This window comes from Perognathus longimembris, chromosome 1, assembly GCF_023159225.1.
Source record: "Perognathus longimembris pacificus isolate PPM17 chromosome 1, ASM2315922v1, whole genome shotgun sequence".
Lineage (NCBI taxonomy): Eukaryota > Metazoa > Chordata > Mammalia > Rodentia > Heteromyidae > Perognathus > Perognathus longimembris.
Genome location: NC_063161.1, coordinates 69,368,819 through 69,386,533, shown reverse-complemented (window position 1 = coordinate 69,386,533; position 17,715 = coordinate 69,368,819). Strand labels below are relative to the sequence as shown.

At 57.1% G+C, this 17,715-nt stretch overlaps 2 protein-coding genes across 13 annotated transcripts in view; one reads left to right on the top strand and one right to left on the bottom strand.

The window, feature by feature from the left end:
* Smurf1 (SMAD specific E3 ubiquitin protein ligase 1) overlaps nt 1-3,962 on the top strand; it is a 73,951-nt gene extending 69,989 nt beyond the window's left edge. The window contains exons 13-18 of one of the 2 annotated variants that reach the window (XM_048367665.1): nt 468-646; nt 979-1,116; nt 1,208-1,328; nt 1,548-1,749; nt 2,101-2,176; nt 2,834-3,962. In XM_048367665.1, coding sequence (XP_048223622.1) covers nt 468-646; nt 979-1,116; nt 1,208-1,328; nt 1,548-1,749; nt 2,101-2,176; nt 2,834-2,933 — 816 coding nt within the window. In that variant the 3' untranslated portion in view covers nt 2,934-3,962. Of the gene's footprint in view, nt 1-467; nt 647-978; nt 1,117-1,207; nt 1,329-1,547; nt 1,750-2,091; nt 2,177-2,833 lie in introns of both variants that reach the window. The other variant, XM_048367660.1, reaches the window with a different exon arrangement.
* A 471-nt stretch (nt 3,963-4,433) lies between these two features.
* Nucleotides 4,434-17,715, bottom strand: part of LOC125366930 (transformation/transcription domain associated protein) — a 105,236-nt gene continuing 91,954 nt past the window's right edge. For 4 of the 11 annotated variants that reach the window (XM_048367626.1, XM_048367631.1, XM_048367634.1 and 1 more), the window contains 12 exons: nt 17,269-17,470; nt 15,859-16,023; nt 14,042-14,132; nt 12,462-12,661; nt 11,554-11,815; nt 8,938-9,163; nt 8,517-8,734; nt 7,517-7,701; nt 7,053-7,256; nt 6,770-6,968; nt 4,924-5,215; nt 4,434-4,862 (listed from right to left, as the gene is read on the bottom strand). In XM_048367626.1, coding sequence (XP_048223583.1) covers nt 4,935-5,215; nt 6,770-6,968; nt 7,053-7,256; nt 7,517-7,701; nt 8,517-8,734; nt 8,938-9,163; nt 11,554-11,815; nt 12,462-12,661; nt 14,042-14,132; nt 15,859-16,023; nt 17,269-17,470 — 2,233 coding nt within the window. In that variant the 3' untranslated portion in view covers nt 4,434-4,862; nt 4,924-4,934. Of the gene's footprint in view, nt 4,863-4,923; nt 5,220-6,769; nt 6,969-7,052; nt 7,257-7,516; nt 7,702-8,516; nt 8,735-8,937; nt 9,164-11,553; nt 11,816-12,461; nt 12,662-14,041; nt 14,133-15,858; nt 16,024-17,268; nt 17,471-17,715 lie in introns of all 11 variants that reach the window. The other 7 variants (XM_048367628.1, XM_048367636.1, XM_048367645.1 and 4 more) reach the window with 3 other exon arrangements.

Here is a 17,715-nt window from a genome sequence, read left to right as displayed (position 1 = left end):
ACCTGAACACAGAAATGTGAAACCCCTTTATTCAAACCCAGCCCAGCTCTAGTTTCCCAATGGCTTGTCTACCTGCTTTCATGGTGTGTTGGCACACCACTGCCCAAGGACTGGGTGGCAGAGGAAGGAGGGGCTGCCCTGGGGAAGAGCAAGGTCCCTGCTGGACACAGTAGAGGCCCAATTCTGAAGACCAGTTTCCCTGTGTGTAAATGTCTAAGCTGGGCAGGATTGGGCACGCCTATAATCCCTCAGGCAAGAGATTTATAAGGTGGGGGCTACAGCAAGACCCGCCCCCCCCAAAGCAAAAGCACCATGCCCTGCTGCTCTCCATGGAAGATTGCTCTAGATGGGCTGTTGAGAGGCCTTGGGCTGCCTGGCCCTGAGGGGGACCCTCAGAAAGTGGGGAGCCCGGGGACAACCCCTTTCTCCCTCTGGCTGTGCTCTGACGAGGCTCACGGAACCCCTAGGACCACCTGTCTTATTTCCACTTCGTGGGGCGGATCATGGGGCTGGCGGTGTTCCATGGGCACCACATCAACGGTGGCTTCACAGTGCCCTTCTACAAGCAGCTGCTGGGCAAGCCCATCCAGCTGTCTGACCTCGAGTCTGTGGACCCGGAGCTGCACAAGAGCCTGGTGTGGATCCTGTGAGTCCCTGGCCCTGCATGCAACTGTGTGTGTGTGTGTGTGTGTGTGTGTGTCCGTGTGCATATGCACACCTGCCTGCCTGGGGTCAGGTGTGAGAACAGTGCTTTACAACCACAACTGTCACAATTCCATGCTGGCTTGTGTCCTGCATGCCATCCAGGCTGTGTCATGCCTGTGTTCCCATGTGCGCATGTTGAGGCCCACACATACTTGTTTTGAACAGCAGCCCGGAAAGCAGGCCTTGCCTCCCCACGAGGGTCTGTCCCCTCTACCCCCCACACCCTCCCTTTTCCCACACCCTTGGCCGCCCTCACATCACTCCCATGTACAGGGAGAATGATATCACGCCAGTGCTGGACCACACATTCTGCGTGGAGCACAACGCCTTCGGGCGCATCCTCCAGCACGAGCTGAAGCCCAACGGCAGGAACGTGCCGGTCACAGAGGACAACAAGAAGGAGTACGTGCGGTAAGCGCCCCACGCCCAGTGCTTGTGCACTCGCTGGCCAGGCCTGACTCCGGGCAGGCAGCGTGGCTCTGATGCGCTGGTTTGGCTGCAGGCTGTACGTGAACTGGAGGTTCATGAGAGGCATCGAGGCGCAGTTCCTGGCGCTGCACAAGGGCTTCAATGAGCTCATCCCGCAACACCTCCTGAAGCCCTTTGACCAGAAGGAGCTAGAGGTGCGCGCACAGCCCGGTGCGGGCAGGGCGGGGCAGGGAGGAGGGCAGCGCTGGGAGCACAGAGGGGGAGGAGAGTGGGGAGGAGGGCAGGGCGGGGCAGGGAGGCGCAGGTCCCTGCTGCCCGCTCGCCAGCCGGGCCTTGGAGATGAAGCGAGGGCTGGCAGGGGTGGGGAGGCCGCTCTGGCCGGGTGGCGTGGGGTGACGCCGCCCCCCTCGCAGCTGATAATAGGTGGGCTGGACACTATCGACGTGAACGACTGGAAGTCCAACACACGGCTGAAGCACTGCGCAGCCGACAGCAGCGTGGTCCGCTGGTTCTGGCAGGCGGTGGAGACCTTCGACGAGGAGCGGAGGGCCCGGCTCCTGCAGTTCGTGACGGGCTCCACGCGGGTCCCCCTGCAAGGCTTCAAGGCTCTGCAAGGTGACTGAAGGGGAGGCGGGGCCTTGTGACTGGCAGGGAGGAGGGCGTGGGGTGGGCGGCTTGGGGCTGACCTTGAAAAGCCCTGTGGCCCCTGCCCCCCCCACCTGTGCGTGGCCCCTCCCTCCACGGGAGGCGCCATCTCTTGTGGCTTTTTCAGGGAGACGGACGGTTGCATGTGAGCGAGCCCAGGCCAAGCGTGCAGCCCCGACGCTGGCGGGGGGGAGGGGAGGGGGAAGGCTGTGGGCAGTTGGCCTCTTGTGCAGGTCCACCCGTGCTCCCAACAGGGCGGGTGCGGGCGGGCCGGCACCCCTGAGCGCATTAACTACCCCGCTGTGTTGTAAGGCTCTACAGGCGCGGCAGGGCCCCGGCTCTTCACCATCCACCTCATCGACGCCAACACCGACAACCTGCCCAAGGCCCACACCTGGTGAGTGCGCGGCCGTGAGCCAGCCCCAGGGACAGGGACGCGCTTGCCCCGCCCCCCTCAGCCCTGGGGACAAGCCTGCCCAATTTCCCCCCTCAGCCCCGAGGATGCGCCTGACAGGCGTCCCAGCCTGCGGACGGGCCTGGTCCCCTCCCTGCGGCCTCCGCCCCCGCTGCCCATCAGCGCAGCGCATTTTGCTCTTTGGGTAGCTGTGTTGGGCATCAGCTTTCCTTCTGGAAACTTCACTATGACAGACATCCCTCACCTATTGAAAAGTCGCAAAAATAACTCAAAATCAAGTTGCTGAAGCCGGAGGCCCGAGTTCGAACCCTGGGAGGTCATGGCAGTCTCTGAGGCCGGGATTCCTGGTCATGTTTCTCACCTAGGAAACGGCGGCCTCCAGACACGCGTGCTCGTGAGCGTGCACGAGACCGGACGACACGATGTGCGTGTCGGGGAGCCGCGTGGCCTGGCGCGTGGGGGTGGGGCAGGGTGGCGCTACACGGCCCAGCCTGGCCTGGCCTGAGATTGAATCCCAGCCATACCAGCCAGCGCGGGGCCTAGTCCCCGACGTGAGTCCGGCCATCTGGCCCTGGAGGCCCGTGGGGCAGGTCCGTGGCTGACCGTGCGTGCCGCGACCCTGCCTGCCCTGTCCTGCAGCTTCAACCGCATCGACATCCCACCGTATGAGTCGTTCGAGAAGCTCTACGAGAAGCTGCTGACGGCTGTGGAGGAGACGTGCGGCTTTGCCGTGGAGTGAGGACGGCGCTCGCCCCACCACCGATCAGAGGCCTCTGCGCAGCCAGCCGAGAGGCCGGCACCCCAGCCCCGGGCGGGAGGACAGGGACACCGCGGGGCGCCCTCCACCGCCACCCAATAAAGCGCAGCCAGGTTTCACCCCGGCCTCGTGGCACGGCAAGCAGGCGGGCCGCCAGCCCAACCCACGCGGGGACGGCAGCTGGAGGCCCCGGCCGGCCCGCAAGGTCCCTGCGCTGTGCCCCATCCACCCGCTTGCAAACGGCCACGTGGGACAGCGCGGGCCGGAGCGCCGGCACCCACGCGTAGCACGGGGCAGCACAGGGTAATAGCCGGCGCTGCTGCCCGCGGCTGGGCTCCCGCACACAGCCCTGCCCAGCCCGGCAGCCACCGGTGCCCACGGAGTGAGCGCGGGCAGCACCGACTGTCCAGGCCGGAGTGGCCTTCCAGCCTCACCCCACTCGCGTTTCTGCCTTGCCCCCTGGGGCTCATCCCGTTCACAGCCACCACGAGGGAGCCGGGCTCACGCCGCCCCTGCGCCTTCAGCAAGGCCTGGCCTCCGGCCTCGCGTGTCACTGACCCCACCCGCCAAGTCCCATCCCGCGCGACTGCGTCCCAGCCTGTGGCACAGGCCTCGGCAGCCTCATCCATCACCCACCGGCGCTTCCCTGCCCGTGAGCTTCAGGGCGCGGCCGCACTCAGGGATGCGGGGGACTGCGGCGCCCACCTGAGACTCTGCCCCAAGGCGGTTCCGGCCCCACGCAGCCGGCCACGCGGCCGCCGTGGCCTTCCTGAAACATAGTATGGATTTTAAAAATCGGTTTATTTTTGTTTCTCAACCACTTTATAATGTATTTTTAATTTATTTTGTAACGTCGTGTTGGGAGTACTGCTGCTAGCCCCCGGCCGCGGCCACGCGCGGCCAGCACAGAGCTCGGAGCATCCACGCAGCGCCGGCGCTGTGCCTGCGGCCCCACGGCGCTGCGGGCCGGGCGGCCAGGTCCATTTTGTTACACATGCAATAAACTCACGATCCGTGCGTGGCGTCTGTTGTCTTGGTGTGGGGCCCGGGATCCGCTGGGGCTCTGCCAGCGGGCCGCGGCCACCCCCCGCCCAGGTGACCCACTGGCGGCGAGGCCGGGGCGGTGTGGCACTGGCGGCTCGGCCCTGCATGTCACCTCGGGCCTTTCCTGTCTCAGAACCTGGAGTTTTCTTGGGTGTGGGTGCGTGGCGGCACTCAAGCCTTGGCCAGGTGCTCGGCCAGCCCGTATCCGTATCCCGAGCGGAAGGTGTGCCGGTGGGATCTGTGGCGCCCAGCCTCGGGCCCCGCCATGCCACACGGGGGACTCCCAAGCACTGGAAGTCCTCCTGGGGCGCGGCCATTTGCTGGCCAGGGTTCCTTGGCCCTCGTGACCTGGGTTCAGGTCTCCCCACAGACCCACTTGTTGGGGAAGAGGCATCGGAGCGGCGCGAGGTGGAGGCCAGGCAACAGCAGCCACACAAACCCTTTTATAAAATATTTATTCTAAAAAAATCACACTGTGCAAATTCAGACAGAGCGCTCACAGCCGGTTATAAAAGGCGGGCGGAGCGGGGCAAGCTCCCCGGCTCCGCTTCGGTTGGGAGGGGAATCGGTCCGGGCACACTGATCGCGAGGTCTTGGGGCATGGGCGGCCGCGCAGCGCACGTCCCCTCCCCTGCCCGACTCAGAGGGCGGGCGGGCATGCGCACGTAAGGGAGGCGGGGCGTACGTAGGGGGCGGTGCTCAGCGCACGGCCGGCCGTGTGCTGCAGTCCCTGGGCCACACCCACCCCCGCCTCACCTGCGGGGGCAAATGGGCTCGTGTGTCAGAGGCCCGGCCCTGCAGGGAGCACCGTAAATAGAGCCCTAGGCTAGGCCGAGAACCCGGGTTTTCAAAAAGCCACGCGCGGGCCGGGCTGGGGGAGGCCGTCCGCGTGGATCGACCGGGGCGGGGCGCCCCGCATTGGCAGCTGGCGAGCGCGGGTCACAGCCACGGGTGCCAGGCGGGGTCCATGCGGCACAGGTTGTCCAGGCTGTTGGCCGCAGCCACCAGCGTATTCACCTTGCTCTCACCGCCCTCAAACTGTGCCAGGTTGTGCAGGCGCGTGACGATGGCGGTGACGGCCTTCTGCACAAGCGACACCAGCTGCTGGCCGTCCATGTTCTCGGGCTGCCCTGCGGCCGACAGCGGCGAGGACGTGTCCTCCTGCGTTTTCTTGTGCCACGCAATCACCTCGTCACGGAGCACGGTCTTCAGAATGCCGTCTACCTGCACGGGCCGGGTGGGAGATGTCAGGACATCACACACACACACATGGGGTGACACGGAGCGGGGCGTCCCTACCTTCCGGCCTGGGATTTCAGAAAGCCCACGCAGCGCCCAGGGCACCAAGCCTTGGCCAGGACTCTGAGGTCCCAGACCCGCGTGGGGGAGTGGGGGCAGGACAGGAAGGAGGGACAGGAAGCGCTGGCAACAGTGGAGGCCACGAAGCCAGAGCAGCTCGGAGAGCTCACAGGGCCGCAGTGATCCGTTGGGGCCCAGCTGGGATGGTGGGCACTGGGCAGGCGGGAATGGACTGAGGGCCTCCATGTAAGAACCAGGGGGCGTTGAACTCGGCCTCACACTAGCTGGGCAGGTGCTTCAGCACTCAACCACACCTCCAGCTGTTTCTGAGGCAGGATCTCCATCTGCCTGTATCGGCCTTCACCTCACAGAAGGAATGAGTTGGCCCATCTCCTGAGCTTCCCTGCCTTGGGTGGCCTAGAACCACCATCTTAACCTCAGCTTCCCACAGAGCTACCATGCCAGATGGCCAGTGAGCCCTGCAGGCTTGACCAGAGGCCTTGTGAATGTGCGAGAGCCACTATCCCAGGCACAGAAGATCACCGTGCGCAGCAGCAGGGCCCAGACCTGAGTGCCATGCTACCTGAACAACAACTTCCCACCACCAGCTGCCATCCGTGAGCAGCCCACTGACCCTGCACTAAACTGGGGTTGTAGTATGGGACTCAGGTTTGATCTCCAGCACTACAAAACAAAACAACCCCCCCCCCAAAAAAAACATAGGCCCTATTTGAAAGGAAAGAGCAATGAAAGCAAAATAAGAAAAGGGTAAGGGGTATGGTTCAAGTGGTGGAGTGCCTGCCTAACAAGCACAAAGCCCTCAGCTGACCCCAGCCCCAGCATTGCCCTCTCCAAGCCATTACAAATGAGAGCAGCCAGGCCCCAGAGACTCAGGCCTGTAATCCTCACTACTCCGGAGGCCCGGGCAGGAAAGTTGGTGAGACTCTTAGCTCCGATTAACCACCTGAAAACTGGAAATGGCCCTGTAGCTCAAGTCTTGAGCAAAAGAGCTAGCACCCAGGCCGAGTTCACCCCCATGACCTCATGACCGAGCAGAAAAAACAACTTGAGAGCACATGCAATGCGCAGAGTGGCATTGGGCAACTTCCGAGCTGCTAAGTAAGCATTCCTGGTGCCTTCTCTAATGCCAGCTGCTGCCCAGGGTCACAGGCAGAAACCAAGGACCCCCATTCTCAAAACAGCTTCTCTGGGGTATCGAATTCCAGGCTGCCACCCACCCTCCTAGCACCCCGCCTTGGTGACTTCCTGCCTGCCAGGTCCCAGTGCCCTGGCTGCGGGCCTGGCCACCCCTTAATGCAGCTCTGGGGCACGGCCCTGGAGGTAAGGCAGCACAGGACTCCTGAGCCCTCGGGGCAGTCACCATGCGGAGCAGACCTCACATGGCTGGCAAGGGCGCGTTGTCAGGGGCAGGTCATGTATTTGAACCTGCAGCCCAAGAGGGAGGACCCTGGGACCCACCTTGAAGTTAGGCTGGGCGAAGCAGCGGGCCACAGCGATCATGGAGGCAGTGAGCGGGCCCGACACACCGATGGTGGTGAGGAACTCGGAGATATTGGGGGTGAGGCGGAACGGGACGGGCCGGTTGGCATCCAGGTCCCCAGTGGCATCATTGATGTCGAACCGGAAGTAGGCGACATTCAGCTTGCCTGTGTCCTGTGGGGTGGGGTTGGGGGGAGCCTCAGTGACCCGCGAGCAGGGCTGGGGCAGGTGCAAGGGTGGGGAGCTGCATGGTGCTACCTGTGCGATCTGCAGCATCTCGGGGTTGAGGCGGTTGAGGTGCAGCACAAACTCCGCGAAGCCGATGAGCGCCAGCTGAATGGTGAACATCTTCCGGAAGGTCCAGTAGTCGGTGGCGTTGGGCAGTGCATGCAGCGCCCACTCCTTCAGCATGCTGCGGGGTACCATGTTGCCCTGCACCTCCTTCAGGATGTCCCGCAGGACCTGCAAGGCACGGCAGTCCCACTCGTGTCACAAGCCTTTTGTGGGGGGGTCACGATGACACGGCCTCAAGCTAAGGGCAGGGGTGTGCAGGAGAGGGGGTGCAGCTCATTCTTGCACCATGCTCCTGCCGTGTGTTTCCGGGTCTGCCACTTTTAGGGTTGAAAGGCCCATGGGGGGGGGGGGGTTGGGGGGGACATGCGAGGCCGCCAGGGTGCCACACCAGCCCCCTAGAAGTTCCATGGGGGGCCCTGGGCCCAAACCTGGTGGCTGGCCTGGGTCCCACGGGCCTGCACCGTGGCCAGCCTGTCGTAGTAGCGGGAAATGGGGTTGTCGTGCTCAATGCCTTTCTTGGCACAGCGCTGCTTGTAGATCTCCACGAGGGACAGCGAGGAGGGGTTGTCCTCCACCAGGCGCATCTGCGGGGACACGGCCACCACCCGCGGCACTGGGGTGGGGCACAGAGGGGCGCAGGTCAGCCCCGGACCCAGCCTTGCCTGCAGCCATGCCCCACAGCCAGCCACCAGTGCCCATTCTTCATGAGGTCTCTGCCCAACACGCCTGCTCACGGCCTTGGCCCTTCCTGAGGACCCACAGCACCCACCCTGTGGCCCTCGGCACCCAGCTCCAGCTCTGCAGTTCCTGCCTGTGGCCTAGGCTCCGATGTCACAGCTCACGTGCCCCGTCCACGCCCACTGACCGACACCCTCCCCTGCCCTCTTCAGCCCTCTTGGCTGGGAAAAGGCAGGCAGGGAGCACGCCAGCGGGGCACCCGAAGACAGCAAACTGTGACCCCCACGGCCGCTAGCTGGCCGCCCTGGCTACCATCCACCCGTACTTTCCAAGATGACTCTGGGCCGTCGCCAAGTGTCACCATGGTGGGGACACGAGGCTAGGACAGGGCCGAGGACGCCACACAAGTGCCACAGGCTGCCCGCAGACGCCTCACCCCCCTCCCCCACCCATGCTGAGATGTTAACATGAACAGCCAGGCTGGGCATGGTAACGAACACCCATGATCTCACACTCATGAGGCAGAGGCAGGAAAATAGAGTTCCAGGCCCACTTGTCTCCAAAACAAGAATAAAGGGGATGGTGCGGGTTCGTCCACTCTGCCCCACTCATGACAAATCCCGCATGGGAGTAGTCGGGAAGGCCTTGCAGTGCGCTCCACACCACACCTCGGCGCCAGCGTGGCCTGCATTGTGCCTGCGCCCCCAGCCCAGCGGGGTCTCAGGGTGTGGGAGAGGGGCAGCCGTGCACCTGTGAAGAACAGGTGTCTCTTGGTGGTCTCCTTCCGCTTCTCCAGGCAGGGGTTGAGCAGGCGCAGCAGCTGCAGCACACGCTCCTCACGCCGCGACTCGGTGAGGCACGCATCGTTCATCACCAGGTACGGGTAGATCTTGCCATTGTGCCCACGGATGTACAGCCGGCGTGCCGCCGTGTTGTGCTTCTGCACAATCTCCACCCGCGGCATGAACCTGCCATGAGGAAGCGGGAAGCCAGTGTGAGCCTCTTGCCCACTTCTTGGCCGAGCCCGGGGAGACTGCAGTTAGGAGCCGCAGTCAGTTGCTCTGGCACATGCAGCTACCGGCATTGTCCTTGCCGGCGAGGGCGCAGCTTCTGCCATCAGAAGTACCTGAGTTGCCGCGGGCCGGGCGGCCAGGCACACGCGCTCACTCACCGGGCAATCTTGATATAGTAGTGCGTGGGCTTGGGCATGAGGAACTCGCCCGGGATCTCCACCTCGGCTGTCTGCGCGGAGAAGTTGCTGAGGAAGCGGCACTTCTCCTCGATGAGGAAGAACTTGGGCAGCTGCTTGGTTTTCGCCTCCAAGATTTTTATCCACTTTTTCAACTTAGAAATGAGATTGTGAAGCTTCATGGATCCTGGGACACTGAAGTCAAAATCTGCAAAATAAAAGCCATGGCTGAAAACAGTGGTGACACAGGCTATGCTCAGTCCCTGCGAGTCCCCGCCTGGTGTGGCTGCCCATGGGGGTTCCAAGAGGCTGCTTTCAGCTCACCCACAGTGCTCCTAGGCACCACCCACCCTGCAATTCAGGTTCAAACTTTCATTTCCAAGAGGTGGCAAAGAAACACGCAGCAAGTCCCAGGCACCTTCCCTCCTCCTAGGCCCACATCCTGTGCCAGCACAGAACATGGCAGGACCAGCAGTGCCCAGGGCACACTTGCAGGGTGGGTTCATTCTGCTGATTAGTTGTGCACTGTGCGTATGGGGGCAGTGTCCATGAGGAACCCTAAATTACCATCATTACTGCAAAGAAGCTCAACTGTGGTCGGGTGCAATGGCTCATGCCTGTAATCCCAGCTAATCACAGTTCAAGCCCATTGCAAGCAAAAAGCAAGCAAGATTTCACATCAATAAAAAGCTGAGCAAAGTGATACTTAAAGATCATGAGCTGGGGTTGGTGGCTCACACCTGTAATCCTAGCTACTCAGGAGGATGAGATCTGAGGATCACTGTTCAAAACCAGCCTGTGCAGGAAAGTCCATGAGACTCTTATGTCCAATTAACCATCAGAAAACTGGAAGTGGCCCTGTGGCTCAAGTAGAAGAGCGTTAGCCTTGAAGAGCTTAAGGACAGTGCCCAGGCCGAGTTCAAGCCCCATGAACAAAAAAAATCATTGTCTGGGTCAGGCCAAAACATGAGACTCTATTAGAAAAGTAACTACAGGGGAGAGGCATGGAGGCCCTAAGTAGAAGAAACAACAGCAAATAAAAACTAAACTGTGCTCTGTGTCCTCAGACTCCCTCAGACTCTCTCCCGCCGCCCTTTCCCAGCCGCACCCTCCTCCTCTAGTGTCACTGCATCGTCCCCACCTCACAAGAATGCCAGGGCAGCTAGCTCTGAAAAGGTCTACTGAAAAGCATGGAGGAACACACTCCCCACGTCACTGAGCGTGATGCAGCTCCCACATGAAGCCCATTCCTCCCGAGCACAGGGCGCCACCTGGAGGATGTCTGGGCAGAGGGCAGGCTCTCTAGCAGCATAGCAGCAGTGCTGTGGTCGCATGTTACAACATGCGGGTACTGTGGGTACTCTCCCGTAGCCCACGTGTGGTGGGCAGGAAGCCTGGGAGCTGATTTCACATGCTCTGTTCCACGCCTCATGTCCTGTTCAGACTACATTTGATACAATGGTCACATTTCAAGCAAGATACTGAATGCTACTTTACTTTTTGTGCAGCTTGAACTCAGGGCCTGGGCCCTATGAGTTCTTTTGCTAAGGCCACAATTCCTCTTCCAGTTTTCTGGTGGTTCACTGGAGGTAAGATTCTCATGGACTTTCCTGCCTGGTCTGGCTTTCAACTGTGATTCTCAGATCTCAGCCTCCTGGGTGGCTAGGATGATAGGCGCGAGCCAGCGGCACCCAGACACTTATTAAGTAAAATCGGATGGAGCCTAGAAAACCTTTCTATCAGAGATGGGTGAAGACCCATGCAGTGACAAAGGATCCTTGGCACTTAAGGTGTGAGCATGGGTCATTCTTTAGCCTAGACTGGCCCTGAACTTTAACTCTTAATCTTCCTGCCTCTGCCTCTCAAGGGCAAGGATTACAGGTACCCAGGACCATGCCTGGCTTTTATACTCTATTTTCAAACCAAACTTTCCTCAGTCTACGTCTACCATGCAAAAGTGTGAGGCTGAGGTGGGTCATTCTGCTCTCAGCACCTGTATTGCACGTGGGTATCAGGATGTGGCCTGCACAGTCACATAGCCCTCAGGAGCCACACCGTACTGAGAGCATCCTTCGTAGTCAGTGAGGGTTTTCTCTCCCATTATTTCAACACCCCTCCCACTCTGTATTCTCTCACACATTGAGTCTTAGAAGTCAAAAATTCTTTCTAAGGCTTAATCATCAGTAAACAGTGTTTTACAACATAATTAAAGAGACACGTTTAACTCTGGGGAAGTGCGCCAGGCAAGATGGACACAGGAAGGAGCGCATGTCTCTGCGCACTGGGGCAACGCAGACCGGGGCCAAGGGCAGCTGGCTCTCCCTCCTCTCACCCTGGGCAGTGAGAGGCAGTGCTGGGACAAGAGGTCCTTGGGGCCTGGGCCAGTCATGAGAATGGTTCTCACCCCAACCCTGGACCCTCTGTCCTCTACCTGCACTGACCAAGTGAGGGAAAGTATGAGGCAGGGCTTGGAGCTGAGCCCCAAGCCCTTACCCTCCAGCAGAGGGCACAGTCCAAGGCTGGCCTAGAAGGTAAGAAAGTGAAGAGACACCATGTTTACAGAGGAAGAGGCACACAGGGAAGGCATGCACAGCTTACCTGTCGTGAACTGGCTTTTCAGCTTCTGGAAGACGGGGTCCTGGGCTGTGGCCTGTGCGCGGCGGGCCAGTGACTCAGAGGCCGCACTGGAGAACATGGTGGACACGTTGGACACATTCTCCAGGCCCACCCCAAACGTGCTCACCAACTTCTTGACAAAATTCAGGGTGTGAGGAGTGATTTTGGCATCGGACACTGCTCCGCTTTTCTCAAAGGCGACAGAGTAGCATTTGGCCAGGCCCTGCTGCAGCTGCCTGAGCACCTGGCGGGAGAGAGGCCGGGCAGGGCAATCAGCCAGCTGCCTGAGCCTGGCGGGAGAGAGGCCAGGCCCTGCTGCAGCTGCCTGAGCACCTGGAGGGAAAGAGGCAGGGTGATCATGCTTCAGGATCACTTCGGGATGCACATCTACGTGCACCACACCCAGAGCACCTCCAACAGGATCCATATCCCCGCCTGCTGTCTAGCCAGGGAAAATGTTGTTTCCAGCAGCTTTGCTGTTCCTGTAGCATGTGTATGTGCATGCTGACGAAACCTCCAAGCCCACCTCCAGCTGACCCTGGCAGTCAATGGCTGGCTTATGCAATGACTGCCAGGAAGAGGGGACTGCACTGAAGGACATGGAGGGAGAAGTGGTGTGTGCAAATGCAGCTGTGCATACCCACCCTCCCCTCGCTCACTCAGGCCATCCATCAGCAATGGCCGCAGGACGGCCAATCATACCACCCTATGCCTTCACAGGCTTCTGCCTCACATGGTTGAGGCTGGACTACCGAACAAGCCTGGTCATGGTTAGTCCACAGCAAAGAGGCAATGGCCAGGCAGCCGAAGTGAAAGACAACATGGCTATGGAAACATCCAGAAGGACCTGTGTTCTCCACGGCAGAGGCCCCAGAGGCGCACAGGCATACCTCCTCGTGCCAGTTCTCTCGGAACCAGACCATCTGATCCACGATGCCTTCGAGGGAGGACAGCAGGGTGGGGTGCAGCTCCCGCTGCATGTGCATGATTCGGCTGCAGCGCCACATGGGGGCCGTGGCTCTTATGGGCCCTGGATCTGATGCAGAATGGGACTGGTTACCCACTGAACTGGGCTGCTGCTGTCCAGAATCTGAGAGCAACACACACAACGCCAATGTCAGCGCACAACGAGCAATGCCGAGCCTAGAGCTCTACAGGACCCCTGGCGAAAAGAACGCAGGTTCCTGCTGTGTGGGAAGGGGTGCCCTGCTTCTGCCAGTGGTGTAGAATGACGGGGAGCAGAGAACCATTGACACCCTGCTTCTGTGGGAGTCCCCCACCCCCTCGGTGCCCAAGCAAAGCACACCAGGGGCACAACCAGCTTCTACACTTTCTAGAAACTCGAACATTTTAAAACTAAGTATTTGGAAAGATACTTCATAATATATTCCTAGATACTCAAGCTCAAGGACTCTCAGAAAACCCAAACCACACTTGTAAGATGACATTTTTGAAATAATTTCTCAATGATAAATACATTGCAGAACTCTTTATGCCCTGTTTTCTGGATTTACCTCTCTAAACTTCATTTTTTTTTGGGGGGGGGGCAGTCCTGGGCCTTGGACTCAGGGCCTGATTACTGTCCCTGGCTTCCTTTTTGCTCAAGGCTAGCACTCTGCCACTTGAGCCACAGCGCCACTTCTGGCCGTTTTCTGTATATGTGGTGCTGGGGAATCGAACTCAGGGCCTCATGTATACGAGGCAAGCTCTCTTGCCACTAGGCCATATCTCCAGCCCCTCTAAACTTCATTTTGAGATTAAAAATAAAACCTTAATTTTCAAGTAAGAGAGACACCGACACCCCAACCTTCTTCCTAATGACTACCTCGTGTAACAGCACTCAAGGCTGGGGTGCACCCAAATACCACAAGGAACAAGAAAAACCCAGAGCATATAAGACAAACAATTCTTTCTTTGTTTGCAAAGTAACATGCTTTATGTGACAAAGCTAATCCATAGATTCAAATCCTTACACTTTGGGTCTAACCCCCAACCCCACCAGAAGGGACCGGACTCCAGATCTCTAAGTGCACTCAATCCCTCTGCCTGTGCATTTGCTTCTGCTGGTCTCTTGCTTTGGTCTGGGCTGGCCTGGGACAGCTGCCTCCTGAGTAGCTGGGATTACAGTTGTGGATCACCGCACCCAGCCTGAGTTGATTTTTATTAGCAACTAAGACTGACAGCTGGCCTGGTTCTGACAGCTGAGGACATTCCTTCTAACCAGAACATGCTCTGCAGCTGCCAGTGCTGCTCGGCTTACATTACCAAGGAAAAAGGAAATCATACGATTATAGTTGAAAAATTATAGGGTTTTTTTTTACTTATGTATTAATCACTCCAATGAACTCTCTACAATGTTGTAGCAAAGAAACATACAAACTACTCACAGACCATGGGGGGGGGGAGGGGGAAGAAATCACAAAGTAAGAAGCCCTTCAAGGCCCAGCAGCCAGCCATAGCTGAGACATACCACTCTTGTAGCGCTCCCGTTGTTCTATTTTCAAGGTCAGGTAGAGAGTCCGGATAGGAAAGTAGACAGCTTGGGGGTAGACTCGTCCAACCTGATCAGAGACAAGAAGTTATAAACAGTACAGCTCCCCACACTGTGGGAGAGGACAACTTGCACCAAGAATGACCAATGACAAGCCAGAAATGGGCTTCCAGCCTATAGCTGGATGACATATTTGGTAAATATGGCTATCGGCTCAAAAAAACTTGAGACAAAGATATGCCTTTCATCCATTCTACCCAGGGCAATCTGCTCAAGACAGAGAAACTACACTTCCATTTTATATAGTAAACCTGAGGAAGGTTAAAGAAGATGTGTCTCCAGATCTTACTCAAATAAAAACCATAAATACTAGTTAATTTATATTTCTATTAGGCACAATTCATTGCAAATGGTAAACTAAATCTGTCAGTCCCATCATCAGCTAACCTCTATGCTGCAGAACTATAGGAAGGAGAGGGTTGTCAGGTGTCAATGAAAGGTACGAAACACCAGTGCTACTGAATGAGAGCTTGTGGCTGAGTGGACATTATCCAGTCACTCAGATCCTTCCAGAAGTGCCTGGCAGGGGAGGAGATAGGGAAGGGGGAGCAGCTGGCTAGTGTGTGTTAGGGATTGGGCGTGCATGCCGACTGATAAACTCTAAGCAGAATGCCAGGACAAGCAGTAAATCCACAATGGAGAATGCCTGCATCACAGAGCAAGCCAAATGGGCATTGTGGACTGGAGTATGTGGCAGCTCTACTACTCATCTGTGAGGCCATGTGACACCAGTATAAAAAAAGAGGAGCACTGGGCATCCCAGGCCTAACTGTACCCAAGCCTCTGCTGTTTTCATTCTTTCATCCTTTGGTCTTTCTGCAGACAGATGCTCCCTGGAACCATGGGCAGGGATTGGGAAAAGACATCTATGGGGCTCGATCTGCCCCATTTCCCAGCCCCATCTCCACTTCCCACAAGGACTGTGGTCTCTTCGAGATGCAGCTGAACTGCATAAATAGTGAGAGACACATTTAAGTTTAAGTACTTGTTTGAAAGGAGCAATGAAGTACTAGCGCAGGACAGGAAAGCAGATGTACAAGGCTGACTGGACCCTGGCTTCACTCCTCAGAACCCCAGCAATGTTACATTTCAACAGGACTTGTATCCTATGTGGAAAAACAGGCAAGCAACAAAATTGCCATTGTAACACAGTAATGCTTTATTCCCTATCTCCTTTGAGACCCAATACATTCTTCTGTAACTGTTTTGCAGTCCCAGCCAACCTGGCTCAGCCTCCAGAGGGCTAGGACTCAAGGTGTTTGTCACCACATGGGTCAGCATTACCTTTCCTGCCCTTCCTGTTCTGAGACAGGGTCACCCTACAGAGCTCAGGCTGGCCTTGAGCTTACTATGTAGCTCAGGCTGGCTTTGAACTTTTGACCTTCCAAGTGTGGGGATTACAAATGTAATCCACAGCAGGTTCTCCTCAGCTTGCAGCCAGCGAGCCACATGCCCACACCTGTGCTCCTGAGTCAGAATCACAGGTCCCAGAAACACCAGATCCAACTTCTCTGTGCTTGTGGTACCAGGGCGCCCCCAGGCCCTTGAGAATCTTAGGCAGCTAGTGACAAGTGCTACACTACACCTCAGCCCTGTATAGTAATCTTCACAGTGTATATTAACTGATAACCAAGCACTTCTATCTTGTCATCTCTCGGTCCATTTTCAGTACTTCAGCCTTGGCTTTGTAAAGCGTCAGGACAATGGTTTTGTGCAGAGCGCCCTGCGGTGCGCACCTGGCTGATGAGGTTGAGAAGCAGCTTGCCCTCGGAGCCCACCAGGCAGGTGAGCAGCTGCGGGATCCAGGCCAGCCACTGGATGGGCGGCACCCCAATGCAGTACTTGTCGACAGCATCTGCCAATGTGTTCTTGTCATCATCAAAACTCAACAGCCACAGCACCTAGTACAGAAGGAAAGTTCTACAATTGAACCATTACTCAGAAGCTCTCTCAAGTCACCTTTTTCTCCCAACTTAAAAATTTTACATAGATTGGCTTTGCCAACCATGTAGAAAAACAGCTACCAGAAGGCATATATTATCACAAAACATCATGTTCAAGTCTTACACAGTGGGGCTGGGAATATGGCTTAGTGGTAGAATGCTTGCCTGGCATGCAAGAAGCCTTGGGTTCGATTCCTCAGCACCACATAAATGAAAAAAGCCAGAAGTGGTACTGTGGATGAAGAGGTAGAGTGCTAACCTTGAGCAAAGAGAAGCCAGGGACAGTGCTCAGGCCCTGAGTCCAAGCACCATGACTGGCAAAAAGAAAATCTTCCAATAAAGTATAACCTCAAATGTGGATTGTTTTTCTCTAATGGCAATCACTACTTGATCTAATCTGTTGGCTTTCAGTAAAGCAGTAACAGATGGCCAGGGCCTGCCAGCTCTGCCCATTCACATGTATGGCCTCACCCCTGTAAACAAGAAACAGAAAGCCAGCTTCTTGCTAAACTTCTCCTCACCCTGCAGCACGAATAACCCAAGCCTGCTGCTCCAGGTGTGTGACTCACAGGCATGAGAGCAGGCAATTTCAGGTCAGATACCTCAGTCCCTTGTTTGGGTATCTATAATTGCCTTTAACTACATGGAATTCTAAGAACTCCAAAGCTTCAAGCATAAAACAGGAATGACAATGGACTCCTACATTTTTTGCAAACATTATTTCTGAGTTTATATGATCCTTGGGAAGGAAGAGAGGAAAGAACACAAAGTCAGAATGTCCACCTCAGGATCCTGTGGGACAAGTGCATGCCCATGGCTGTCCTGCACTTGGGGGCAGGCTCTAGGCAGCACACAGATGATCAGTGAGACGCCACCATCCGCAGGTATGCCAGCGGTGAGCCTGCACTCCAGTGCCCCTCCTCAGTCTAGGAAGCATGGCCCCACTGACAGCAATGGATGTGGAGTCCAAGGACCCAGAATCTAGGCAAGGCTTTGCCTCTGTTATGTGCAGGGATACTAAGGACGCCCAACCCTCCTTTACCAGCTATACCACAACTGGGGAATACATTTGGAAGAGCAACAGGAATCAGGAGTTAAGTAAGAAACCAGGCCTCTACCTAGCAAAGATCAGTAAGCTGCAGGTGGATTTTGACCCACATGAGAGCTTCAGGATCAACTTTGGTCAAAGCTGAGTTGTCGTACCTTGGCCAAGTATTTCCTTGATTTGCTCTCATTCTGATGTCGGCATGCATGTAGGTAACAGGTGATGGCAGACACCCCGAGATGCAGCTGCCGCTCCTTCACAAAGATGTTTTCCAGGTAGTCCCCCCACATGGCCCAGGCCTTCACCAGCACGTCATGCATCTGCACAGCGGCGGAAAAGGCTTTGTTGGCTTCCTCGGACCTGTGAGGAGATAAAAAATTAAACTGTAATTCACATGGCACCAAATTAACCATTTCAGATTTTTCTTTTTCTTTCTTTTTTCTTGGCCAGGCCTGGGCTTCAACTCTAGGCCTGGGTGCTTCAGCTCAATGCTAGCACTCTACCACTTGAGCCACAGCGCCACTTCTGGTTTTCTGGTGGTTAACTGGAGAGAAAGAGTCTCATGGACTTCCCTGCCTGTGCTGATTTGAACAACCACCCTCAGA